The sequence below is a fragment of the Xiphias gladius genome, chromosome 1 (genome assembly GCF_016859285.1).
Source record: "Xiphias gladius isolate SHS-SW01 ecotype Sanya breed wild chromosome 1, ASM1685928v1, whole genome shotgun sequence".
NCBI classification, from domain to species: domain Eukaryota; kingdom Metazoa; phylum Chordata; class Actinopteri; order Istiophoriformes; family Xiphiidae; genus Xiphias; species Xiphias gladius.
This window is the reverse complement of record NC_053400.1, coordinates 23,614,523-23,641,986: the sequence shown is the minus strand read 5'-3', so window position 1 is coordinate 23,641,986 and position 27,464 is coordinate 23,614,523. Positions and strand designations below refer to the sequence as shown.

General features: G+C 39.2%; 2 protein-coding genes across 10 annotated transcripts; one reads left to right on the top strand and one right to left on the bottom strand.

Annotated features, from left to right (window-relative positions):
* Positions 1-1,924: 1,924 nt before the first annotated feature.
* Positions 1,925-15,276, bottom strand: tgfbrap1 (transforming growth factor, beta receptor associated protein 1). Of its 3 annotated transcripts, none has more exons than XM_040128435.1 (13): positions 15,036-15,276; positions 12,399-13,114; positions 11,771-11,965; positions 10,509-10,663; positions 10,191-10,273; positions 9,146-9,326; positions 8,869-9,029; positions 8,218-8,275; positions 7,964-8,107; positions 7,072-7,215; positions 4,379-4,538; positions 3,508-3,974; positions 1,925-2,474 (listed from the first exon to the last, which is right to left on the bottom strand). In XM_040128435.1, exons 2-13 carry the CDS (start codon positions 13,093-13,095, stop codon positions 2,286-2,288), a joined length of 2,634 nt encoding a protein of 877 aa, XP_039984369.1. In that variant the 5' UTR covers positions 13,096-13,114; positions 15,036-15,276; the 3' UTR covers positions 1,925-2,285. The 3 variants fall into 3 exon arrangements, with proteins under 3 accessions (XP_039984369.1, XP_039984378.1, XP_039984386.1); XM_040128444.1 differs by having other exon boundaries at positions 12,399-13,109; XM_040128452.1 differs by lacking the exon at positions 15,036-15,276 and adding an exon at positions 14,068-14,352.
* Positions 15,277-16,801: 1,525 nt separating this feature from the next.
* cul4a (cullin 4A) lies at positions 16,802-27,025 on the top strand. Of its 7 annotated transcripts, none has more exons than XM_040135296.1 (21): positions 16,802-16,910; positions 17,188-17,480; positions 19,259-19,374; positions 19,981-20,084; positions 21,119-21,188; positions 21,323-21,396; positions 21,473-21,635; positions 21,728-21,817; positions 21,949-22,031; positions 22,577-22,644; positions 23,129-23,247; positions 23,389-23,581; positions 23,750-23,854; positions 24,417-24,527; positions 24,827-24,912; positions 25,060-25,158; positions 25,544-25,657; positions 25,752-25,857; positions 25,953-26,125; positions 26,228-26,380; positions 26,481-27,025. In XM_040135296.1, the coding sequence occupies exons 2-21, from the start codon at positions 17,339-17,341 to the stop codon at positions 26,574-26,576; spliced, it is 2,265 nt and encodes a 754-aa protein (XP_039991230.1). In that variant the 5' UTR covers positions 16,802-16,910; positions 17,188-17,338; the 3' UTR covers positions 26,577-27,025. The 7 variants fall into 7 exon arrangements, with proteins under 7 accessions (XP_039991230.1, XP_039991175.1, XP_039991221.1 ...); XM_040135241.1 differs by having other exon boundaries at positions 25,051-25,158; positions 26,481-27,024; XM_040135287.1 differs by having other exon boundaries at positions 16,846-16,993; positions 17,215-17,480; positions 25,051-25,158; positions 26,481-27,024.
* The last annotated feature ends 439 nt before the right edge of the window (positions 27,026-27,464 follow it).

The following is a 27,464-nucleotide window of genomic DNA, read 5'->3' as shown; positions in this document are numbered from 1 at the left end:
AGTGAAATAGTTTGACATAGTTAGACATTTGTTTTAAAGCAAAGCATCACCCCCAGCAGACGTTTAGGAATATGTCCCTGATTTTGACTGTTCATACAGTTTAGCTACACAAACACATTGTGCACCTGCCATCAGTCATGTCTGTCTGGGAGAAACCTTTATGAGATCCAAGCTGCACTTTGTTATCTGACACATACACAACGTTTTGAAAGCACTAAAAAGGACAAAGCAGTGCTCTGTCACGAGTCTGTAGCGAATTTTAGGGCTTCATTATCATAGAATAGGGCTGAGTTCCGCTTCTGCCAGAGGTGTCAGGATTAAAAGGTTAAAGCCATAACTCCAGCACTCTGGTGGAGGCAGTTATGCAGGCTGAGATGTATCAAGCCGGATGTTCTCAGGCCATCACATCCATGGATGATAAAAGTTTCTTCTTCTCACAATTTACAAACAGTGCAATATCATGCATTACGAGACAACCACTTTCTTTCTCAATCATTCATTACTTTCAATAGGAATGCGGAAGAAATGCATCCTCATCTTCATGAAGCGCTTAATCTGGACGTTCCACACCAACGCTGTCCACTGTTACAGTATGTCTGAGTTTGTAATTTTTCATTATTTCTAGGAAAGCATTGCAATAACACAGTTCTGATGACTGTCAAAGCACTTTTTCTTAACCAAGACCAGGGTATGTGTTAATGGATTGTGGAAGAGATGGAATAATATGGAGCAGATGTAGAGGATATGTTCCAAACAACTTAGTATAGGGTTTTTTTTGTTGAGAATACCATGAAGTAATTTGTGTAATGCTCCACCTGTTGTTCATTGCGTTTGTTTTAAAAATGTTACGTTACTGCCATCTGGTGGTCAGATATTTTTTTTACATCTTAAACTAATTGATAAATACTTGACCTCTGAAAAATATAACTGAATTACTCACAGATAGTAATAAGAGATATAATTATCTCATGGTACTCTTGTGGAAATTTACGTCGCTTATTCACCTCTTTGGAACAAATTACTTATTTTCCGCAACTGAAGACTCAAGCGAAACTTCATTTCAGAATTAAAAAACAAAACAAAAAAAAATCTTTACGTGGCCCTCCTAAATATTATTTAAGTTTTCCACCAGCACATTTTGACTGGGATTGACATTTGTTTTATGTTGACAGAAGCAGGATTCAAATTAACTTTATGTAAATCAATGTATATACTCCAACCAAACAAACAAAATAGATCAATGATATCCACCATATTTAATTAGTTACCCATAGTCAGACAGAACCTCTGAAGCTTGATTTCACAGATACTTTACACGTCTGCCACCTATAACTGAGCCATAACATTTGCTGTCATGTTTCACGTGTATACTAACATATAATCAGTAGAGATTAGTTGATTTGAGCAAGTTTTAGAGGATCGATCTGATTGATCCTTAATGCAGTTTGAATATTGATCGAAGTCTCCAGTTACACTTATTGATTAGTGGAGCGATGTAGAATTTAGTTTTTTACGCTGTCGTTACATCACAGACGACAACCTCAATAACAGGACATTGAAAAATCTAATAGGTTTGGATCAAATTGTGACCAGTAATTCACTCCCTGAAATACTATGTCACGGCTGAAGGGAAAATAAAGCAGCAGTGAGACCAGATATCAGAAACGGACATAAAAGACTGTTTTTCCCCATCAGTATTGACAAGTCTTTCACGTTAAAACCTAACATTGCACTGAGCAAGTTAGGACAATATTAATACATTGCCTATATGAGTTGAATAGACAGGAACCGTATGAGTGGTAATACTGTTCATGCTTAAGAAATATTTGCAACAGAATTCAAATACTGTGTGTTCTGTAGTACCAGCAGTTTCTCAAATTCAGTTTTAAAACTGTACGAGTGAAAACAAAGACAGGCACATTACTGAACCCACAGAAAAGGACAGGAGCCCGTCTTTAATCAGTTCTCTGTTTAAATGGATTAAAGGGCAGGGTGACTTAGCTGTTGCCATTTACTGCTTTAAAACTGGCAGTCTGAAGGTGTGGTATAATTGCAGTGTATGAGTAAATAGCTGAAATCATTTGTTTCCCCCTCACACGCATACACACGCGCACAGCTTTCTTTGTGTTTCACATTGGCTCCATAGCAGATTCCACTATGGAAATGTGTTCTGTGCTTTTTATTTTTTAAGCCCCTCAGTCCTCAGCCATCACCAATCTCAGCACATCCTGCTTTGGTTTGGTGCCTCCGATCGCAGATCACATGACAGGTTGAAGGGTCAAGTCTCATGTATGGTTACTGCTATTAGTTAACCGTCTCTTTGTGGGAGAGTCTCTTACTCTCTGGGCGATGCAGTGAGTATGGACAGGCACTCCACCTGGCAGACACACCACATCAGGCTCCCTGAAGGTGTTGTGGCACAGGTGGCATCCCTTCTTTTCAGACACAAAGATGGGTTTCTTACGCTCTTTCAACTGGAGGAAAGAAAAATATGATAGAAGAGTCACAGTGGGTTAAAGCAGCAATGAGCACTAAGAGAACACCCTGTAAGTTAAAATCCCTTGAGAAAATGTAGTTATTAATTATATGGTTTCACTGTAGACAGAATACATTTTACTTTTGATGGACAATACACTTTACACTTCACTCACTAATTTGCTTTATTTTTTGGAGAAACCTAGTTTTATTTACTAGTTATAAAATAAATTTGATAAGATTCGTGACAAAAAAAAAAATTGATTTAAAAGTTACAATTAGATCTCACTCTACCAATTCAAATTCTTCAACCATTAAGATGAATGACCTACCAAGAATTTTTTTATTTGTGCAAAGATTCTGGTGAAAAATTCTTCCAAGTTTTTTTTTTTTTTTAGAGAGGTTGTCGAAATTCAGTAGATGACTGCAACTAACTATTATTTTCATTATCAATTAATCTGCCCATTATTTTCTTGATTTATCAATTAAACGTTTGGTCGATAAAATGTCAGAAACTGGACATGCCAAGGGAGATGTATTAAAATATCAGTCCAAAAACATAATATTTTCAGTTCACTATATATGACAATAGAAAACATCAACTCCCACATTTGAGAAGCTGGAACCAGCAAATGTTTGGCATTTTTTTTTGGAAAAATGACTAAAATCCTTAATTGATAACAAGAATGGTTGCAAATTAATTTACTGTCGATTGTCTGATCGATTCAATGACTAATCGTTGCAGCTTTATTTCAGTTGTTCACTATTTAACTGGTTAATTTGGGATTGCTCTGTCTATTGAGAAGTATTGAAAGAAGCGTAACTTCACCAATAACTTTAAAATCAGATAGTAATTTCTGTCGCTTTTATTATTATTGCTGTTAACCCCTCGTCAAACTAACGATAAACTCTGTCACAAAACAAAAAAAAACGGTCATAATCTAATATATTATGGTATTGTTAATAACACAATAAAGAAGTAGAGCAGCTAGAGGAAGAAGTAAGAATTTCTTTTTCATTTCTGTTTCTCACCCTGTCATGCAGCAGTTGAAGGTTTTCAGAGTGGGCTAGCCCCAGAGCAATCTGGGAGGTGCGGCAGGCATGCATACTGGCCCTGACAGCTCGACTCAGAAAGGGCCGCAGCAGCTGCATTGACCAGCCTTCGGGGAGCATGCGAAGGACACGGACTGCGTCGAACACCTCGCCGTGTCGATTTAGGAGGTCCACTGCTGCCATCTCCAGGTCTCCACTGCCACCTCCTGCTGCTGTCTGGGATTTTCCAGGAAGGTTCCCATCTAGATAAACCCCCAAGAGCAGATGAAACAGCTGCTGTCGGTACGCAGAATCCCGACAAGACGAGGCCCATATACAGAAGGCCTCAGCAGACGGGAAGTCTCCGAGCTTGTGCACCAAAATGTGCAGTGCTTTATCATGCTCCTCCAGTTTTCCATGTAGTGTTGCACGCTCTAGCAGCAGTTGTTCACAGTTCTCCAGCTTACCTAAACAGAGGAGAAGAACACGAAAAAAAAACGTCAGTCAAAACCTGCAAAACGATTTCCCCAGCCATTTTGGAACAAAGTCACAAAGTCCTGAGAACAACGCTGTGTAATGGAGGATTTTCCTGTCACCTTTACACCCAGAACTGTACTGAAGTCTGCATTGCATTTGTAGTGCTACAATCTGCCATACAATGTGTGTTAAGTCTAAGCTGACACAGTTATCGATTGTACTATGACAAGTTAAACACCATTACAACTTAGACACCGAATTATTTCTTCATTAAAATCTTGAAAGAGCTGGTTAAAATACTGCAAAACAGCACTCACATAAGTTTACACATGAACAGAAAGATCAGTCTTAAAAATAAATTATTCAAGTGTAGTCATCTTCAGACGTGTCTCACCTAAAAGAAACTGTACACGGTATAGGTTGGACTCCCTGAGCAGGGCTTGGAGCCTGTCTCTGGCTCTGGTTAGCTGGTCTTCATCTGTTGGCGACTGTGACAGAAGTGGCAAGACCCTCTCCAGGTACAACACAGCCAGGTGTGTGTGGAACTTCTCTTTCTGTATACACAAACATGGAAGAAAACAATCTGAATTCAATAAACTTCTCTTTAGCACGGTGTTTGGATGAAAAAAATAAATAAAATAGAAAAATTAGCAGCTCTATCCTCCAAAACAGTTATCCTAAACAGACTACTTTTACATTGACTGCAAATTGCAATATTCAGATCTTAACCTGATTCAGTACTCTGAATAAGAAATTTAAGAGGCATTTTTCTAATTACCTTAATCTGAAGGATTATTAAAGATAGCCTAAAACAAAACCACAGGAGATTGTACCAAAATTACCGCCTGACGGTTGTATGCATCTGCCGACCAGTCAAGTTGCAGTTTACATCCATGTCTCTCCAGACTCATACATTCACATGATTGGCCAATAAAGTTGATTTTTACAGAACACAAAGTTGTAGCCATGACAGCAGACAATGCTTCAAATATGGGTGTTGCTGCAAAGAGGCCTGAAATTCTAAAACGTGGATGCTTCACACACACACACACACACACACGCGCACACACACACACACACGCGCGCACACACACACACACCTTCAACCCGGCAGCACAGAAGATCTATACAATCACCAAGGTTTCAAGGTGGGCACCAAGGATTAGCGTCACCAGTTCAGTATCCAATCGAATGTGAACTATGGTCACAATCTCCCCTTCTGTTCCTGATTTATGGTGTTGAATAATCGCCAGATAAGTGCTTTTGCAGAACACTGTGATCTCACAATGAAGTTGACCTTTTTGATATAAAATGTCATTGTTTCATCATTTTATCTTATTAGACATTTCTATGAAATTTTTTCATAATTAGCATAAGAATTCTCGAGTTATGGCCAAAAATTTGTTTTTGAGGTCACAGTGACCTCTGACCTCTGACCAAATTCTAATCAATTCATCCTTGAGTCCAAATGAACGTTTGCACATAATTTGAAAAAGTACCCTAAAGGTTTTCCTGACACATCGCATTCTCGAAAATGGGAGGGACTACCCAAAAACATAATTCCTCCAGCCACAGCTGGAAACCTAGTACGTGGCTGGACCGCCCTTCATCCGTTTGCTTCTGTCCTACTGTCTGTGCTCACATATACAATAATTTAATCCAGCCAAATTCCCAGTAAAGCTGTTTTCATTTAAATGTTTTTCTGTTATCAGACAATGGAAAAAGTATGAAATAGCGACTGAAATGCAGTCCATTAAGACTACATGTTAACAAGCAGTCACTTCCAACCCATTTCCAAGCTGCTGCTCTGCACTGCTAAAATCCTGATTTTATAACTGCAACATCGTCTGACAACATCACCATATACATAAGCTAAAGACAACAGTTGTGTTGTGATGTCGGCTATATTTACTTGTAAAATGATCACTCAGAGAGAAAGTTAGAAGCTCATTCACGTCTTTGTCAGCTGCCATGTGGTCAATTGAAAGAGATGCATATAGAGGTTTGCCTGTGGAGGGAAAGCCCAACCTCACGCTTGCACAGCAATACTGGCGAATCTCTTCTACAGGGAGTAGCTAAGGTTTGTCCAAAAAGTTGCTAGATTTTTCACTAGGTGCCTTTGTGAAGAGGAAAAAAATAAAATAAAAAATAAAATAAAAATAAAAAATAAATTAAAAAAAAAAAAATCGCTTAAGGGATGTGAGAATTCGGTAGATCTAGTGACAAAGGCCCTAAGTTGTCAACACTGCCTGTAAACGCCCCCCTGATGACGCAACTGTTTGAAAGAGCGACAACCAATGATTTAACATCAGCAATCAGTCATGGACATTTGAGTTCATAGGGCTGGCCACGCCGTTGCGGTCCAGCCAAGAAGACTTGATCTTTGAGGTTGGACACCAAGAGGAACCTCATGTAGAGAGGACATCTTTGGTCTCACCTTCGTAAAGCAACTACTGACATGCCCATGAGAAAGGCCCTTATTCCCAAACTACTGCTGCGGAGTGTCTCAGTAACCTACAGGTCTGACTGTGGTATAAAAAGAGCTCTGCTCTAAGTGAAAATATCTTGGTTAATTTAACTTTTAAAAACTGCATTCATCCATCCATTTTCTCAAGTACAGGGCTCCTGGGAGGAGCCAGGCAGAAATTGAGGATGTACTTGCCCTTTAAAGTCAGCCTAATTCACGTAGCTCACAGGTCAGGGTTGTAGTAGAAGTCAAGGGACAGTGCTAACCACTCAGTCACTGTGTCTCGTGACCAGCTTTATCAAAATACTTTCATATTTAAATAGTGAGATTGCTGCAGTCCATGTAAATGTATCCACTATTATAATGCAATTCAGTACTCTGGAGAACCGATTCAGCAGGGAAATTCCTCTAATGATGCTTGCTACCCTGCAGGTAGGTTAGTGTTTGGATAAGCCACAACACATCTCTGGGGCTAGCACAGATTTTCTCACTGACACTTGAACAGATCCAACACTTGCTGAGACTAAAACCTGACCCAGGGTCTCCCAGTTCTCTATCACCATAAAGCCACTTGGTCACATCTCTCATGAACAGCTGATAACTTCCTCCTTTTATTGTACCTGTATTTTTCTTTCAAGCACCAGGTGTTCCAAGTAGAGAAGCAGAGCCTGGCTGTGCTTTTCCAGGTAAGTGATGACATCGTCAGGCTTCAATTGTGACTGGTCCTTACTGACAGACCTCTTAGTAAAGATGTGGACGCCTATCTACAAACAAAAAGAAAGGCACGGTTACTACTATAGCTCTGCCACTTCATGCACAATATCAAAATATTATGTTATAAAGTGGCTAAGAAAATGTTGCAATGAAGGAGAAAGCATGCAGAATAAAAGATACTTGACAACCCACAATGTCACAAGAAAAAAGACATTTTACTGCAAAAAAAAGTACATTTAGTTTATCTGCTTTTTCTATTAAAGCCAAATATGAATTGAGCTGTATGCCGGTACATATGAAAGAGCTTGATACCATTTCAATATTTAATAAGAAACTGAAGAAATGGCTTGAGTACTGTAAAACGACAGTTCACATCTCTCCAGCCATCCTGACTGTCTTGTTTTGCGTGTGTATTTAATCATCCAGTCTTCAATTTGAATTGCAGAGAATTGTTACTTGTTTTGACCATAATTATGTGTATGAGCTGTAATGTTTTTGATTTTTATGGTGCATTTTATCATCTGACCAAAGACTGCTAATGAAACTGCTAATAAGAAAGAAGGGCCATCTTAGCTAGCGCCGACCTATTTGCAGTTTTTTTTTCCCGTTGATCAAGGGGCATTGCCCTTTAATTAATTACTGAAATTCAGATGAAATAGAAGAGATAAATGCAAAACGTTTCCATTGTCATTAAACCAGTTTAAAAATCGACTTTGCGCCATGGTTGACTTGCCCTAATAATCTTTGACTGGCAGCACGGTTACATTTTTGAGGTAATTTAAGTTACTGGTAACTTACGGTGGGATCCTTCCGCATGGCCCAGTCTGCATACTTCCAAACAAGGTCCAGACTGGAGCAGGAGCAGAGAAAGTCCACAATGTACTCATAAAGGTCAGATCTTGTTGAGTCCTGCAGATCCCCATCTACCACGCGAATCCACAACTGCCGGAATCATAAAGAGGAGACAGGTTCAATTCCTAAACATTATGTTGGTGCCAATTCTTCTGTGAGGACCAATAATAGTAATAGATAATAGTTTTAGGCATACATACCTCAAGTGCTGCTGAATCCTTACCATTATAATGATAGAGCAGCCCAAGTGCAAAATATCTAAGAGGGGGAAAGAAAATTGAATGAAGCAAAGCCTATCCCTCAAGATGCTGTTTTTGTACAAAGTCATTTAACTGGATTGACTAAATTGGACTGAAAATTAGAGCTATACCCGGGTTGCAATTAATACCAAGGGGCAAGAAAAAGTATTTAGCCAACAAAGCCTCAATGTCCCTGTAGGAAATTGCAAATTTTGTGACCGCAATAATTAGTGAAAATTATATCAATCTCCACAGTGTCCACAAGAGTGTTGATTTTACCTCCAATTACCACAGTTTTAAGCATGATATGACCAAACTGAGACTCTAAATTTTGCTGTAATCACTTCTTATCAAGCAGTCACACAAAACACACGCAAAAATTAAAAGACAACATTTAACAACCAGCTACAGTTTCAAAATGTTTGGGTGTTTTTTCACTTCAACTGTATTTATGTGTCCATTCCAATACCAGTGCTTCTACAGACGTGAAGGCTGTTAAAGACCATAAAATGTCTGTGTGTTGAAATGCATCAATTTTCATATGTGATGAATTATATTAAACATATTCTTAAAAAGGGAGCATGTCAAAAACAAAAATGATAGTATACACACTTGTGATATTTTTCTAGCCATGGCACACTGTCTGCCAGCAGGCAGGCATTGTCTGAAGCTAGCAGGTCTAGAAGGCTCTCGTGATCCTGTTCGGCATATAGCTTTAACAGTGCTGTGTCCACGTCCTCTCTACAGCCATTTGCCACCTCTGTGCTTCGTACCTGCACGAGGAGATAAAGAAAACTTTTTTGTAATACATAAACGAATACATAGAACTTCTGACATGTGAACTCACCACAAAATACTGTATAGATAAATCCGTTTTTACTCCATTTACCTCTCCCAAATAACTGATAAGGAATTTCTTGCATCGCAGCACTTTTTCCTGGTCACCTTGTGCCAGGTGGTTGAGATCTGCAAACTCGTGGAGGGGAGGGTGGCAGCGTGTGAATGAAGAGGAAGCTGGCAGCAGTAGTGGATAGAGAGATATCAGCTCCCGCACATCCAGTTGACCCTTCCTGAAAATATAATGACGGGGTCACAAAAAACTGCTGATGGAGTGAGGCAATCAAGAAATGCACACCAAACCTCATAACTGCACAATCCTCAACATTTGTTGTAATTCTAGTAAAAGAAAATGTTTATATTTTCTCAATTTGCATTAGTATGGCAGAAAAATACACAGTGATATATAAAAAATAAATTTTAAAACTCCTGAAGTGGATGCAGATTCACACAAAAAAATAGTTCCTCCGCCCAGGGCCAGACTTTTGAACATGAAAACACACAGGACAGAGAAAATTATGAAGTTGTAAAGCTATTATAATGATTGGGAACTAAATCATCAAAGTGCAATTAGTGCAGAAACAGTTAGGACTACTAACAGGGTATCAACTTTAGTCAAGTAACCAAAATCAGTTGTTTGTAAATAGGAGGCAAAGCTCCTGAAGTCTTAAGAAAGTTTAAGTGTTCTGCAAAGGGTTTTTGCCGTGGAAGAGAATCTTAAGTCATAATGAATTAACAGGCTATGAAAAGACAGAAAGGTAGGAATGGATGACCTGATGAGTTTCATGATTGCAGTTCATTGTGTAACAATTTTACTCAAAATGTGATTTGATTTCAATTCTTGAATGACTACAGCTCAATATGTACTGGTATGCGAGGATCAAAAGCAGACAATGATGGTACTTAAATGGAAAAATAAAGACTCTACTGGAATATTAATGACTAAAAAAAAAAAAAAATTTTTAGATTAGGTATTGTAAGAGTTTTGTCGAAAAACCTTGGGCCTGAATGGTATGGCCACAGAGTTTAATCTCATGACGAAACAAAGCTGTACAACAAAAGCTGGAAAATGATCAAGGACTGACTCAACCTCTTACCTGAAGTGTTCTTTTGCTTCTAGAAACTGAAGTTGGCCAAACTGTATGAAACCTGCCTGCTGGAGGATTCTTTTGTGCAAAATCTGTACATGCAAAAAGTGACAAAATATATAACAAATGTGTTCTTCAGTTTAGAAAAATACTGTTAACTATGTGATTCAGATCAGATTAATGTTGAAGATCTTATTCTCGGCAAAGTTGTCATATTATCATCGATTACTATGACACCAATATTATTGTAAGGCCCACGAATCACACACGTCATCTGTTTAAAACATACTTCAGCCATAAAAATGAAAACAAAACACTGTTTGTTACCTGGAACTTGTCTTTGGGAATATTTCTCTGTGCTCCCTCTGTGAGGGTGAGCGCCTCTTCCACTCTGTGACTGGCCAGCAAGTCTTGGATCTGTCTCTCCAGCGGCAGGGGTACCAGGACATACACTGCCTTAGTGGAGGCTAGAATGACCTTCCCTAAAACACACAACACTTGCCGGTCAGAACTTCAGCTCTCTCAAACAGCCAGGGAAATGCATGGGGATATCACAGGTGGCCTGTTGATGAACATCCGTGAGTCTGCTTAATTTTAATCCTGTGTTTTACACGATAGAGTTTAAACATCTTCATGTCCACACATTATTTTGAATGACTGCAGTCAAACCAGAAGTAACCAAAAGCAAGCCAAAACCCTCTGACAGAGTTTCCAGCTTCAGCCAAGAGCTTGCTTTCTGAGCATCAACTATAAGAGTGTGTGTTGCACTGGAAATCTCCTGTGTGCCTCTATCCAACATCCTCAGTTACTTATTTTTTTTTTTTAAAAGCTCTGTAGAGTAATATTTTTTTATGCTAACACTGTACAAAAAGATGTTCTATAATAGGAAAAGGTTGCTAATGCTTCAGATCCCATTAAGAGTCAAGACCTTTGCTAAAAAGGTTTTGTTTTCTCAGTCCAGCAATCCAAGGCAATGACTCTTTCCATCCCTGGCCTATTTAACAGCAGCCTTTTTTCCACCAAGGAAGCGCTTGATAGTTAAAGACACAATCCTTCCATTCTTGATAATCTATATGAGCTGGACAAATTGAAGGGGAACTCTACGGATTTTACCCATCAAAGTCTTGGGCAGTACTACTGCAAATGGGTTTATAAAGCCTTTTGTGGCTCCAGATGGAGCTGCACAAAGTCTGATAAATGTCCTGAAGTAATGTCACTTGAGTCAGCATTGGCTGGTGCTAAAGTTTGAAAATGAAAGAATCTGGAGGTGTGGAGTTTTAAAGAAGTGGGTTTGCCAGACCTCTGTAGCCCACTCCTCGTCTCTGCTTTAGAATAAAGGCTCGAGGCTACATTAGCCGATAGAAGCATAACACACCCGAAACTCCAACTATACTGTTTGCGACAAAACAATATCAGTGGTGGTTCTGCTGCATCAACTTTGATTTTTTACTTTTTTGAAACGGTCCATCGTGAGTTCAGAAATGTTATAGGAGTGCAACATTAAATCGGTTGAGTACTCTTTTAAACAAGTGGTTTGATTAGACGACACAGGTTTAAAAGATCCTTAACAAAGCATTACATGATGATACCTTCAAAGTCTTGCAGAATGTGTCCATCCCTGAACGAAAGGGTCTGTTTTAGCTGTTGGTCCAACATGCTGTGGATGGTGATGAAGTTCTCATCCAGCGCCACCACATAGGGAAAACACACAGCGGCACCAATCACGCTCTCTGACCAGTTGACTGGAGCCCGCTGAGATACCCCCTCTGCATTGGCAAACATTCCTAGAGGGGGGATTTTAGACAAGTTATAAGCAGGGATATGTCAAGAAATACTCCAAACTTCCCCAAAACCTACAGACTCCCACTCAAAAAACATGCAGATGCACAAAGGCTGTGAAAATTAGTTATTAAAATTAGTTAGCCTGTTTTGACGATTCATAGACTACATGATAAATACTGTACATTAATCTAAAATAATAACAATAATATATATTTTTAAATAAATCAATTTTAAAAATTGATTAACATTACATATATATAGTTATAAAATCTATCATTGCTAATGGTACTGTCTATGACAGGCAAGAAAGAATTCTCAAGACCTCTGTAAATAAAATTTAAGACTTTTTAATATCTTCTAAGACCTTTTTTGAGGGAACTGAATTTTTAAGACTTTTAAAGACCTGCAGATTACCCTGTTTTTGTACTGACTTACCCAGACCACCAGGTGCTGCTAAGAGGAACTCCTCCCTGCCGATCCTCTTCACAATGGGTCTCCTCTCTTCACTGTTATAAGGGAAGAGGTCTTGGGAGGCTCCTGTGTTGTAATTCAGGATTATGTATTGTGTAGTGAGTGCCAGGCACAAAAAGTAACCGTCAAGACTGACAGCACAGGGCTGCTCAGGAGTTGTCACCTCTTTGACCAGCTGGACTCTGTCCTCATACACCATGTAAATCTGCACCGTTCGCCGCTTGGAGGAGAGTACACCCATTTCCACACAGAACGGGTCACCGTTCACTGGGTTCTCATTAATGCAGAACGCTGTCACACCTCTGATCTTGGCTCCACCTCCTGCCGCCGAGGGCACAGTCTCCAATGTCACCATGTCAATGAGGAACGCTATTCCATCACAAAGCACTATCAGACGCTCCAAAGCAGAAGCAGCCCGCAGCTCAGCAACTGGTTTCTTGAGGCCCAGGTATTTGTGCAACAGCTTCTGAGATGAGTAACTCAGCTTCCCTTTGGATGAAGAGACTTCATCCAGCAGAAAGTGGTGGATGAAGCAGTCATTGGTGCCAACATACAAGTGCTTTCCACAGCATTCAATGCATTCGATGTTGATGCGAGCTTTGTCGCCCATGAGGAGATCTCGCTCCACAGCGGGGACTAGCTCAAAAGCCTTCACACTCATCTCAGCCAAGGCATCTACACTAGATGATACAAATTAAAATAATCAATGTCAGAGTATACTGCAAAAAATTTCTTGTGATACATTATTAATTCCCTGGCAATATCATAGGATATACTAAGGCATGGGTGTGTCCCTCATTCACAACAAACTCTGAATCCATTCTGCTTTTAGGTAGCCCCGGCTTTTGCTTGTTTTTGACTGATTTACCTCTGAATAACTGCTCCAGTGAGTGTGAGCCTTTAAAATGCCAAACGTTCCCAGTATCTTAAGGTCTTGGAGTGTTGGTTGGGCAAAACATTACCTTGGGCTCTGGGAAATTGTGACAAACATTTCTCATTATTTTCTGACATTTTATAGCACAAACAATTAATCAACTAATTAATAAAATGAAAAGACCTGTTAGCAGCCTTGTATATAAAACCTCACCAGCACTAGGAGTCTGTTTATGTTCAGTTAGGATCTAGCATTTTGCATTGGGCTGTGGAAAGTGGATACTTTTATTCAGTCCCAGAGGAAGACATGCTCTGTTACCTTGATGATTTGGATGAGGATGGGAATGAAATGATTTCTACACTCTTCTGGACATTATATTGTGATCTTTTAGTTAAACCTCTCCTGAAAATGTCTGTCAGACATGACAGATGGCTGTAGATTACAGTACAATATGTTTGCATACTATAAGATATAAAACTTAGCACAGTGTTGTTAAGGACTTAACATCAACGTAGGAAAGTGCTGAATGTTTAATAGTTTTACATCTCACATGCTCTGACACGCAAGAATATATACTGTATTGTGTCTTTTTCTTGCTTATTCTTTTGCTCTTGTACGTAAAGCAAGTAGGTTCTTGAATATCCACATACTTCAAGGGCTGTGCACTTAGGGCAGTGTGGCTTGGACCATAAATAGTACTTTTATCTTTAAAAAGTGTGGCACTGATTATATTTAAATAAATTGTGTTTCTTTCCTTACCGACAAATGTTGAAGGTTTATCTTCAGTGTCTGTCTCGCTTTTGTGACTTTATTTCCTTCTTTCTTATTCTAGCAAGAGTTAATGGCAACACTGTACTTTAAGTGCCTCTATTTAGCATTTCTAAACTGTATAGACATTTAATGAATAGTTTATAACACACAATTTAATTGTAAGCACAAACATATAAATGTTTTAATGTATTTAAACAACTATAACCCCTCCTGTGGGCACCCATGAGCGAAGGGTACTTTGTAACAGAACAATGAATGACACTGTTGCAATGATATAAACCATATTTTCACAGAATAAGTTATAATTGTTAGTTAATGTTTTGCATTAATAAACCCTTAAAATGTTCTTATATCTTCCGCATAACAGTTTGTTATCAACCATTTATCAAATTGTTTTATACTGCTGATGAATGCTAAATAGGGGACTTACAGTATTACCTGGTTAATTTTCAACAATTTTGGAAAATATTACCTGGCATTAAACGCGGCTCAAGTGATAATAGCTAATGACATTAACGCTAGCTAGCTTGCCAAACACGCAGAGGCTAACGGTAGCAGCAAAACAAAGTTCACTGGTTAACAGTGGCTGTCTGGAGGTGGAATAAATTGTTTGTAACTTATCTTATTCATTTGAAGAAGTCGAGGTCAGTTCTTATTTGATTTGGTAGCCTCTTGGCCATCTAGCCGAGCTAGCTAAGGTTAGCTTAAAGAGGCTGTTCGCCAATGATGCCAATGCTAGCAAGCTAATAAACACTAAGCTACATTTTCAGTGTGCCTAAAGGAAGGCTTATGAACTATGTGTACAGACAAGCCGTATTGTTACATTACAACACTCGCTGGGTGTCTGTCCAGAGAAAAAAAAAAGCCTAATTTCCAATTGGCCTCCCCTCCCTAGGGATGATGCTCTGCGCACCAGCTCCCTGCCTAGTTTCTTCGAGAGCTGTTAGCATACTTACCGCTGCAGACAGCGCTCAGGACGGTGGGCCGGATCGCCACAGACAGGCGAGCCTCGCTACTCCAAAAACAGCGGCCACGACATATATTTACACTTTAACATTAATATACCCATGCTGGTCGGGTGGGCACCGCACCGACAAGCAGAAAATATGGCTTGAATGGCACCCTTGGGTCCTTCCTTGTCCCGTATAAAACACCGCCCATCTGCACGGGACTCCTGCTGGCTGCAGGTGATGCAGGGCTGCGTTCAATGCTGTCGAGCGAGGAGGAAAGTTCTTCTAATTTATCATATGTGCTCCCTGAGAAAGCACAGGAGGAAAGTTGTTGACGATTTCTTAACACATTCCAGACTGACTTCGTAATATGTTTTATTTTATTTATTTGTTTATTTATTTATTTATTCATCTTTATTTAATCAGTTAGGTCTCATTGAGATTGAGATCTCTTTTTTCAGGAGAGACTCGAGAACAAGAGATAATCAGACAAACACACAATCAGCAAAAAGAAATAACACAACTAAGACATATCTAATAAAAACAATTACAAGAGTCATGAAAAAAATATCAGATAATAAAGTTTTAAAACCTCCAAGTGGTATGAAGGACTCTAGTTTGAGGGAAGTTTGCGGTCGATTCCATTTAAAAAGGCGCATAGTACCTAAAACCAGTTCTGCCAAGAACAGTGGACACGTGAGGAATATCTAAGGTTAGACAGCTGCTGCAGGGAAGTCGATCCAACCTTGTGATACAGAGAACAATAATGAGTACAAAATCTGTCATTATTGAGAAAGTGTAATGCTATATGATAACCAGTATTTAGCGGCTGAGGTAATGATGGATCAGCACGACAGAACAGAATATCTCTATAATCAAGTACAGACATTAAAGTTGACCACACAGTAATTTCATGGTATGAAAAAGACAGAGAGCTTTTAATCCTATATAGGAAACCAATATTATTTTTTTTTTAATTTTTGAATCAAATGTTGAATATGACATCTTAGATCACGGTCCACTGTCGAGACAAATTCCTAAGTATTGGTATGAGTCAGCAAGAATAATGTGGGTACCATTTAGGGCTTTAATGGGAGGATAATCGGAGTCACCGGTGGAGGTGGAGAATACCGTGTACTTGGTCTTTCTTACACTTGAAGCAAAATATGTGTTGAAAAAGTAGCTTTCAGTTTGGACAACCCTGGGCAAATAACATTTTTTGAAAGGCAGTGAAATTTAATTAACTTGAACAACCAAAAGAAAAAAAAGTTAAACAAGTGGTTGTGGCATATGCACAATTACTAAGTACTTTTAATGTTATTCCATCATAGGAGGCAAAAAAAAAATTGTTTTCACTATCAACACGCGTGATGATTATTTTCTTTAATAATTGGTTGGTTACTTAATGTTTAAAATGTCAGAAAATAGTGAAATATTGCCTGAAGCCCAAGTTAACATATTGAAAATGCTTCTTATGTCTGACCAAGATTTAAAACCCAAACATGTTCAGTTTACAATCATAGAAAAGTGGGAAACTAGCAAATTTCACATTTGAATATTGAAACTTGCTGTCATTCCTGTCAGTTGACTAATCGATTAATCATTTTAGCTCTATAGCACCTGTTGGTCTCTGGGTGTCCGGGGAAATAAGAGTACCACGTTGCATTGTGGGTGTCAATAGGGGTCCTAAGAGGTCAATTTGGCCATGCCAATGTCTAAGAAAATGAGAAAAAACTAGTTCACACGGTAAATAGCCAAACTGTCCCTGAACGCAACTCGGCCGCTTTTCACCCAAGATGCACCTGTCCAACTGAACTGTCTGAGAAAAGCCATTTTGTTGTGCTAGCTAGCTATGTGCTAAAGAAAGCCATCAAAACATGGGTCTGTTATATCAACGCTAAATATGTCGCCTTTATGTTTTTGTTTACCGTCGCAAAACACAATAATTGAACTTGTTAAAATCTGTAAGTAGTCAAGACTGGCATGGACTAGCCTATGAAGCTAAAGTGTTGTGGAGAGGACGAAAACTGGTAGCTAAAGTGTGCTGCAGTTTCAGATGACATACTGTTAGCGTGTTTATTTAGCTGACCGTAGTTATGTTTTCTGATTAATAAACCTCACGTTAGTCATTGTGTGTTTCTGAATATGTTTTAAATAGACCACGACTGTCTGTGCCGTCAACCAGAGACAACTGGTTCAACGAAGAAGCTGTGTTGGTGACAGTAAACAAACAAGCGACTGAACAATCCAGCACCAATTTAGCCAAACACTTGGACCATACAGCGTTAAGCCAAAGCGCTAATCTGATAATGGCAGAGGACACCCGACAGGACAAGAGAGCCAGCTTCTCTGCTATAACGGAGCACAACACCAACGGGATGGCCAGGACCTCCGCTGTGGCCTCAGGCAAAACTGGCGCTTCAAAGAAGTTAGTGATCAAAAATTTCAAAGGTATTGTCATTGATCGATCTCGCCTACGTTATCTAACTTAACTTTTTGATCACACAGTTAAAATTGACTATCTCTTGTTGTATAAGTACAAGTATAAAGTGCAATTTGCTGACCTGACTGTTCTGATTGGTATGTTGCTTCACAAAGGTCTTGTTTTTGTAATAGCACATGATTGCATACCCCCCGTGATTTAGTTGTTATGCCTGATGCATCGATTTTTATGGGCAGAGTTTTCTGTTTTATTTTAATTTATTAACTCACGTTTTGGCGTAAACGCCTTCTGCAGTGTGGTAGAACCATATCACTCCTCAGGTATTTCTGCCTACCCAATGTGGACATTGCAGGTGGCACAGATGACCCTGACTAGTACGGACTCATGTCAGTTAGAAACACTCAAGACCAAATCAAACCAGTGAAAACCTAAAGAACCAAAAAAAACAAAAAAACAAAAATGAGACAACTGCACTGCATAACAGCAAACAAAATAAAATCTTATATAAGTTACAAATATACACATATATGAATTAAATCAAATTCAGAACTGCAACCATTAGCCTGTTGGCGGTCATACACAGTCCAAAATATTGGAGGGCTTTTTAAAAGAGCTGTGAAGATCAATTCCTCATTCATGCCACTTAAGAATAAACTACTTAATCCAAATATTAGGTGTAGCCTACTTCTGGTCTTAATAATGGTATAAAATAATATTTGTTGTCACAATTAATGTGTGAATTTCAGAAAACTTGTTTTCTGGAGGAGATTATTATTCTGTCAATTCTTTTATTCACTCCACAAATGAATAAAACAAACATATACTGTTTACAGCAGTAAATGCAAACAGTTGCTCACTATACTTATTTTAAATAAAAATTTGATACCTGCATTTTTTGGCTGTTGGTTAGATAATAGATAATTATACACAATCACTTGACAAACTGTGATAGGTTTTCATTACTTTTGATTTTTTTTTATAGAGTAAATGTTTATTCAAAAATGAAAATTGATTATTAGGTAATCAAAATAATTAATGTCAGAGCTTGAATCCGTGGTGATAAAATACAGTAACTTTTCATATAGGCAGTTTAGCAGGCATGAGCTGATGTGCATATTCATAATACAATCATCTTAATCAAAACTGTCTGTTATTATTTTGATAATTAAAGATCTTCCTCAAATACTATTAAAGCATATTTCATTGGCCACAAAAACTCAAAAAAGGTTAGTGTGTTTTAATAAAAAATGTAAAACTATAAGCTTTCTTTAGGATAACATACAAATGTACAAACTAATTCAGAATACATGTCAAGTTAAAGAAAGTTAAAGAAACCAGAAGTGGAATAACAGTGAAAATTCTCAAAATATATTATTTATCAACCTACCTGTGGGTCTGATGTGTGTAATGTACGAGGTGCTACCGCCTTAACTCATTGTCGGTTATCCCAATAATGCATTTTTAACCAAGACAGGTACAATACTACCTTGTGCAGCAGTTGGTGTGGAGTTATTCAAAAGGTCTTTAAAGAAATGACTAGTAGTATCATATATTTTTTTACTTTCAACATTTGACTTGAGGCCTTTTTAAAAATGGCACCGAAACATAATAATTTAGGTTTGATTGTTACCAAATGTGCTACTTATCATGTTTGTTTAAAACACGTTCAAATATGTTTTATCCAAATGCCAATATTGTTTCATTTGCATTAATAAGTTCATGTTAGCTTTTTTGGCAGTTTGTGTAGGTATGATAAATTAACATTATTGCTGGCTTTTTGTAACAGACAGGCCAAAACTAGCAGAGAACTACACTGAGGACACGTGGCTGAAGCTACGAGATGCAGTAGGTGCCATTCAGAACAGCACCTCTATCAAGTACAACCTGGAAGAGCTCTATCAGGTTTGCTGCCTGTCTTTGTAAATACCCGCAAGTTGATTTTTTTTTTATTTTTTTTATTATCCCCCCCCCCCCAGACCTTGATAAGTGTTGAGCAGTGTTGGATTGTAGAAATGAATCAGTGCAAAACAGTTGAACATGTGTAGCACAACTGCTTTATAATTAAACACATGATCTTTCAGCAGATCATACGATACAGAACTGAAGTTGCTAGTGATTAATTTCAACTCAGGATTAAATAAACCTAGACATCTGTGACTTGCTTGTGATAGGTAATCTATCACATTTTTATGTTTGTTACTGTTATATTGATATGGATTGATGTGCATATTGCTTTGATAAGTCTATCACTGCATATCCACATAACAAAAGTGGATTTATATAATTTATTAATTTGAATGGAAATCAGTTGCAAAATTAAAAAAAAAAGTTCGGTATAGCATGCAGTTTTTGTAATAAATAACCAAAAACACCTGGTCTGGTCCTTTTAAAAACAAGAAATCATCTAACAGGTGTTTCTCCTGCTATTGCTGTTTGCGTAGAATTGTGAACAGTCTGTGTTTGTTGCGTTCTTGTCTCCTCTCCGTGCTTCTTCTGAAACACTTGAAGGCGGTGGAGAACCTGTGTTCGTATAAAGTCTCCCCCACGCTGTACAAGCAGCTACGGCAGGTCTGTGAAGATCATGTGCAGGCCCAGATCCACCAGTTCAGAGAATATCCTTTTCTGTGAACAACTATATCAGGAAAACATTTGTCGAACCGCCTGAAACATTTACTGTGCTTGGGATTGATAGCATACATATTTAGGTGTCATTACCTTTGAATGAATTGTGAGAGAGCCTTTCCTTGACAGTAGGTATCTTACATCATTAGACGTCTTTCTTTACTAGTACCAAACCAGCGATTTTTTATAAACCAAACTGCACTTGGCACAATGCCGCTGGTATATTCGTGTAGTTGCTCTTTTCAGATGAAGGAGCCCATGTAGGAGAAGACATTAATCAAAACAAGGCTCTGTGTAAATTTTGACAAGTTATGATAGCCAACCTGGGGACACTGCCTCAGTCAAAGCCAAATGCAGTGCTCTTTTTAAAAAAAATCATAAACCTGTGATTTTGACAATGATTCCGAAGTTGGTTTTGTTTGAAGTTACTGTATGTTGGCAGCTTTAAACTCAACTTAGGGAAGTCTTGGATCTGCTGGCACAGTTGAGGTGTTGTTGCGGTCTTTTTCTCACAAGGGCTGTGCTTTATATTTCCAAATCGCACACAGTGGGGCTTTAATGAGCAGTGGCTGGGACTGGTAGATAATGTAAAGATGCTTGACATATTGTATAACAGCAACTTTAAAACAAACCATGAAGTCACTGATTAACAAAATGGTCTCAATTTATTGACAGTCCAATTATAGGACCTTTAATTTATTTAATCATATTTAATGTCCTCCGGTTGATTTATAGCTGTAGTATTGTTTATTATAGCTGTATAGATAGGCAGGACTTGCTTTATGGACTTCAAATATAAAGGTTTTTGTTTTTTTTTTCCTTTTTTGATATAATAAGAACCTCTGCCTGCTCAGTACAGATAAGAAAAGCCATTAGTCTCACCCAGGTTGAACACCAAATGTTTTTGATCCAAGAAGTTAGACCAAGGTGTTTATTCATGCTTCCTGTGAAGTATGGTCATTTAATATTTTGGTTTATTGACATGAGTGAGTAAAAGATTTTTTTTCCTTAACGTGGCGCTCACAGAGTCTTTGGACAACCTTTCCTTCCTGAAGCGAATGAATCGCTGCTGGCAGGACCACTGCAGGCAAACTGTAAGGTTTGATGTTTGTCAGACATGCATATCAAAACGGCACTTTATTCAGCTTAGTTTTGTTCCGCTAATAGGAAAATGTCCTGTAAGAGTGCGAATCTCATGTTTGGACTGTTTTTGTTTTTCTCTTTGTAGATAATGATCCGAAGTATATTCCTCTTCCTGGATCGTACCTACGTGCTTCAGAACTCCCTACTCCCCTCCATCTGGTAAAGTTACAGTTTATTCAAATGATTCTGTTCGTTAAGGTGTACATAGGAGGCTGATGTGGTGTAAACGTTGCAGGGACACTGGGTTGGAACTGTTTCGTACCCACATTGTGAGTGACAGTGCAGTTCAGAAGCGCACAGTAGATGGCATTTTGGAGCAGATAGAACTGGAGCGGAATGGTGAGACAGTGGATCGTAGTCTGCTCAGGAGCCTGCTGGGCATGCTGTCAGACCTGCAGGTACCCGATTGCCCTTTTCACCATAACTAATCAGTAGACGGACTGAGTGTGTGTCATCGAGTTTACCTCCTGATTGTCTAACGTTTTTTAAGGTTTACAAAGATTCCTTTGAGGAGAGGTTTTTGATTGAGACCAATCGCCTGTACGCAGCAGAGGGACAGCGGCTGATGCAGGAGCGAGATGTGAGCAAGACTCTTGATGGATCTTTGTGTCATGTGGTCACAGTCATTCACCAGTAACCTGTTATACACATAATGCCACGGATATACTTCTAATAGGCAAACGTACTGAATATGTGTCTGTATGTGTCCAGGTGCCTGAGTATCTGCACCATGTGGCTCGTCGGTTAGAGGAGGAGAACGATCGTATCGCGAGCTACCTCGACCAGAGCACTCAGTAAATTTTCTTTTTTTTTAAATTTTATTTTCAATTGTGTCACCGCAACATATCACTGAGACAAAAATCATGTCACACATAGACATTATTCCATATTTAACATCTAATAATAACATCTCATGCGCACAACAAACTTCAGAAAATAAACGTAAACATAAAGAACCATTTATTACCATTTCTTTCCAACCATTCAGGTAGGGTGCACCTATTTTACAATACTATTAGGCGCCTCCTTGAATTGTGAGGAGTCACTCAAAGTAAATACAGTGCACATGGACAGACTGGTATATTTTCATGTATTTGTTTTATAGAGTGATATGTAAACTGCAAAATGGTCTTTACTTTTGGACCAGTAGATAAATGGTGCATCATAGTGTCAACTGACTGTTTACATTCATCAACACTATGCAGGGGTTAACATGCAAGGCCACAATGCCAGACTTAATTTAACACTTTTTATAGTTTTTTTTCTTCTTTTTTTTTCTCTCTCTCTGCAGTGGTTGTAGACATATGAAAGGTCTTATTTTCTCCTCATTATTTCACAGGAAACCACTTATTAGCTGCGTTGAGAAACAACTCTTAGGAGAACATATGACTGCAATACTACAAAAGGGTACGTCTGTGTGGAAGAGTTTTGTGAGTCCTATACATTAGCATACTCTATGTGTTTGTGTGTGACAATATATACTACATTGGTGAACCTTATAGTGTCAATTTTTTTTTTTTGAACTGTGCCAGAGGAGTATTGATTTCATGTAATGGTAATTTTCTTCAGGCTCTATTTTGTAAAACCTCTTTTTAAAGAATTATGTATAATATTGTTTTCTGCTTTAAATCTTAATAAACGCTTATTTACTTTATCAGTTTTGTGGCACACTGTGCAAGAGTCGTGATTAAAATTTAGTAGTCCATGACCAATGCAAAAAATGTTATCTACCCTCCTTGTAGAACTGTACCCATACTTTCATTTTTAAATTTGTTGATTTGATTTAGTTACAAAAAATTAAATTGTAAGATGTAGGTGATTAAAATTTTTCAGTGTGTAAAATATATATGCACGTGCAAATATGCAATAATGTGTAACGTTTTTGTGCCAGGTCTGAGCATCCTGCTGGATGAGAATCGTGTGACTGAGCTGGCCCTCCTCTACCAGCTCTTCAGCAAGGTGAAAGGAGGACTTCCCACACTGCTGCAGTTCTGGAGGGATTACATCAAGGTATACACATACTGTAGCTCAACCAACATATACCGTGTGTAGCCATAAAACACAAAACATTTCTGTCAAGAAAACATCTCCAGGTCCTCTTATGTCTCAGAAATGAATATACAGATTATTGTAAACTGTCTCTGGTCTTAGTCCTTTGGTGGAGAGATTGTATGTACTCCGGAGAAAGACAAGGACATGGTGCAAGACCTATTGGACTTCAAGGACAAGATGGACAATGTGGCACAGAGCTGCTTTGCACGGAACGAGGGATTTATCAACGCCATGAAGGAGGCCTTCGAGACCTTTATCAACAAGAGGCCCAACAAACCTGCTGAACTTATCGGTAGGTCAGGCGCAGAAATGAAATGCCGTGGCAGTAGTCTTTTCAGACCTACACGTTTTTAACAACTTGGTAAAAGCACAAAACAGTAAATAACTTTACATAGCACATTTTTATCGTGGTTTTTATTAATTCCAGCTTCTACTAACAGCGTTGTTGTTTCCCATCCAGCTAAATATGTGGATTCTAAGTTAAGAGCAGGGAACAAGGAGGCCACAGAGGAGGAGCTGGAGAGAATCCTGGATAAGATAATGATAATCTTCCGTTTCATACATGGTCAGTTACACTTCTGTGTGTGTGTGTGTGTGTGTGTGTGTGTGTGTGTGTGTGTGTGTGTGTGTGTGTGTGTGTGTGTGTGTGTGTGTGTGTGTGTGTGTGTGTGTGTGTGTGTGTGTGTGTGTGTGTGTGTGTGTGTGTGTGTGTGTGTGTGTGCGTGTGTGTGCGTGTACTTGTATGGCTATACATGGCGAGGACCAGTTTAAGTTTTAAACCATTGGAGTGATGACATTTTGGGAAAGTGAGGACATTTTGGCCGGTCCTCACAACTTCAGAGGACTGTTTGAGGGTTAAGTCTTGGTTTAGGGTTAGAATTAGGTTTAGATTATGGTTAGGGTAAGGGTTGGGGTTGGGCATTTGATTGGTACGGTTGGGGTAAGAGGCTAGGGAATGCATTACGTCAGCGAGTGTCCTCAGAAGGATAGAAGTGCAAACGTGTGTGTGTGCGTGTGGTAAATGCATATGTCAGAGTGTTTGCTTTCTCAGTCAATAAATGTTACTAACCGCTATGAAGCTTGTTACACTCTGATGAGACCTTTTGACCTCTGTTTTCTTTGTCCAGGGAAAGATGTGTTTGAAGCTTTTTATAAGAAGGACTTGGCCAAGCGTCTGCTGGTCGGCAAGAGTGCTTCTGTTGATGCGGAAAAGTCCATGCTCTCCAAGCTCAAACATGGTGAGTCTCGAGTCCGATGTATTACATCTTGAATTAGCAAGTTGTCATTAATCAAAATCCCTCTGAGAGTTTTCACTATACTCTCGCTAGGATTTAGCCTAAAATTTGAATGGTGCTTTGAATACACTGTAAAATCCTTCAGTTGCAAGACTGGAAGTTTTCCCCTGATGCCCATTATACTACATGTAGAGAGGATGTTTGCATCTGCCCAGTATTCCACCAGCTGATGGGTCTATATGTGTCAGTGTGAGGTGTGAGAACAAATTAGCTGTGATACTGGTGGTTTTGACTTCCTGCAGAATGTGGAGCAGCATTTACCAGTAAGCTTGAGGGGATGTTCAAGGACATGGAACTGTCCAAAGACATCATGATCCAGTTCAAACAGGTACCTGAAGTCTCAAACTCATAAACATACATGTTTTGCTTGAAAATGTTGATGCCACGTTTACGGTGTGTGTATGCATTCCACTTTACTGTGTCCTTAAATGCATTTTTCGTACATAACTGATATATTTCTACTCAGTATATGCAGAACCAGAGTGAGCCCAGCAACATAGAACTTACTGTCAACATCCTCACTATGGGCTACTGGCCTTCGTACACACCCATGGAGGTCCACTTGCCCCCAGAGGTAAGCATTTCTGTGTCGGAGTGCTGTTCTTTGTGCAAACTATGCTTCGACACTTCTGACAAATACAATACGGTTGACCGGCACATCGGAGCCATGGAAGCAGTTTTATGCACCTGAAAGCTGTACAATACTAAATTTGAACATTTATTTTTGTGGGTAAAAGTACAACTTGAATTTAATTTATTTATTTATTGTAGTGCATTTAGTGTGCTGATTTATTGTAGGTGGACAGCAGCATTATGAAGTTATTGAGGAAAACGCTGTCGAAACAAAATTGTTTATTTAATTGTATTTTAATGTTTGTGATGATAGTCACCAACTGATCCTTAACAGACTGTGTTAAGGAAAATCTTGGTACAGGTTTAATCTCTTTACCTTTTGGTAGATGGTAAAACTCCAGGAGGTGTTCAAGCTGTTCTACCTGGGGAAGCACAGTGGGAGGAAGCTGCAGTGGCAGCCGACACTGGGCCACGCTGTACTAAAGGCAGAGTTTAAAGAGGTAAAGGCTTGGTACATCCTAACGGGGCATAGAGAATAGAGATGGCTCGAGAAATCGTCTGAACTGGACTTAAAAGTACTACTTTATCCTACAGGGTAAGAAGGAGCTGCAGGTCTCTCTGTTCCAGACGCTGGTGCTGCTGATGTTTAATGAGGGAGAGGAATTCAGCGTGGAGGAGATTCGCACTGCCACTGGCATAGGTTACACGTCTTCTAAATATGTACTACAACTATTCCATTGTGGGAGAGAGCGAAGCCCGCTGTATCACACTGTCAATGTGTCTTGTCCTGCACAGAGGAGGGAGAGCTCAGGCGTACACTGCAGTCCCTGGCCTGTGGAAAAGCACGTGTCCTTAACAAGACCCCTCGAGGGAAAGACGTGGAGGATGGAGACCGTTTCAATTTCAACAATGATTTTAAACACAAACTTTTCCGCATCAAGATCAACCAGATCCAAATGAAGGAAACGGTAAAAATATTAGCAGAGTTCTTTCTTTCTTCACACACACTCCTCCTCAGCTGGGGCTCACTTTTTTACCCATTTTTTTTTTTAACCACATTTTCCTTACAGGTAGAGGAGCAGGTAAGCACCACAGAGCGTGTGTTTCAAGACAGGCAGTATCAGATTGATGCAGCTGTGGTGCGCATCATGAAGATGAGGAAGACCCTCAGTCACAACCTGCTGGTATCAGAGCTCTACAACCAGCTGAAGTTCCCTGTCAAGGTGACGTATCCTAAGCTTCTCATTCTCATTATTTAGGTTTTCTCTTTTCAACACATACAGAAAGCTCATCAGTTATCTGCCTTTGCCTTCCTCTCCCCAGCCGGGCGACCTGAAGAAGCGGATCGAGTCGCTCATAGACAGAGACTACATGGAACGTGACAAGGAGACTCCGAACCAGTACCACTATGTTGCCTGAGGGGATACCACTGTCACTGCCATGCTTTCCTCACAGCAAGCGTACAGCTGGCCCCCCAAAAACAGCATTACAGCCCTTCAGCCACCCGACTCTCCTTTGGTGCCCATCTTTCCCTCCATCCACAATCCTGGACGCAGCATCCAGACCACACAGAGCTCCGGAGAGACGAGAAACATGGTTGTACTGTTTCCACTCTGCGATATCTTTAGTGGGACTCTGAAATGGGGCTGGAGGAGTGGACCGGGTTGTTCATGATTGGTTTATGTAACTTACAAATCTGCTAATGCAAAACTCAACTGAAAAAATAACTAGCACTTTCCTCTGTTTTTGTTTTGTTTTATTTCGTTTATCCTCCTCAGGATTGGGATTTTTTTTTTTTTTCCAATCACGATCTAAAATCACTTTTTTTTTTCTACTATAGTTGGTTTGTCTTGAGTTTTACGATTTTTTTTTTTTTTTTTTTTTTTTTTTGGTTTTTAATTTTTTTTTTTGTTCTCTTCATGAATGGCTGCATAAACTGCTGAGTTTTAAACCTGACTGGTTGGTTGCTTGATTTGGCAGAGAAACAGCTGTTGAGGACAAAGACAAGGGACTTGAGGATGGATGAAGTTGTCCAGATGGGGCTGAGTCAGATGTGTTTAGGTCAGAGGGAGGGGGTCATTGCTTGTAACACAGATGCTAAGTGATATACAGGCAAGCCACTTGGGTATGTCTTTTGGTATCTTGTATGTTTTGACCAAAATGTCCAAATGTCCAATGTCACGTGCTGACGTTTTTGTAGATCAGATTGTATTCTATGTACGAGTGAGAAAAGTGAACCTGAATAAATGGATATTTAATGATTCAATTGATGATTTGTAGATAACCAGCTAGTGGTACTTTTTTTGT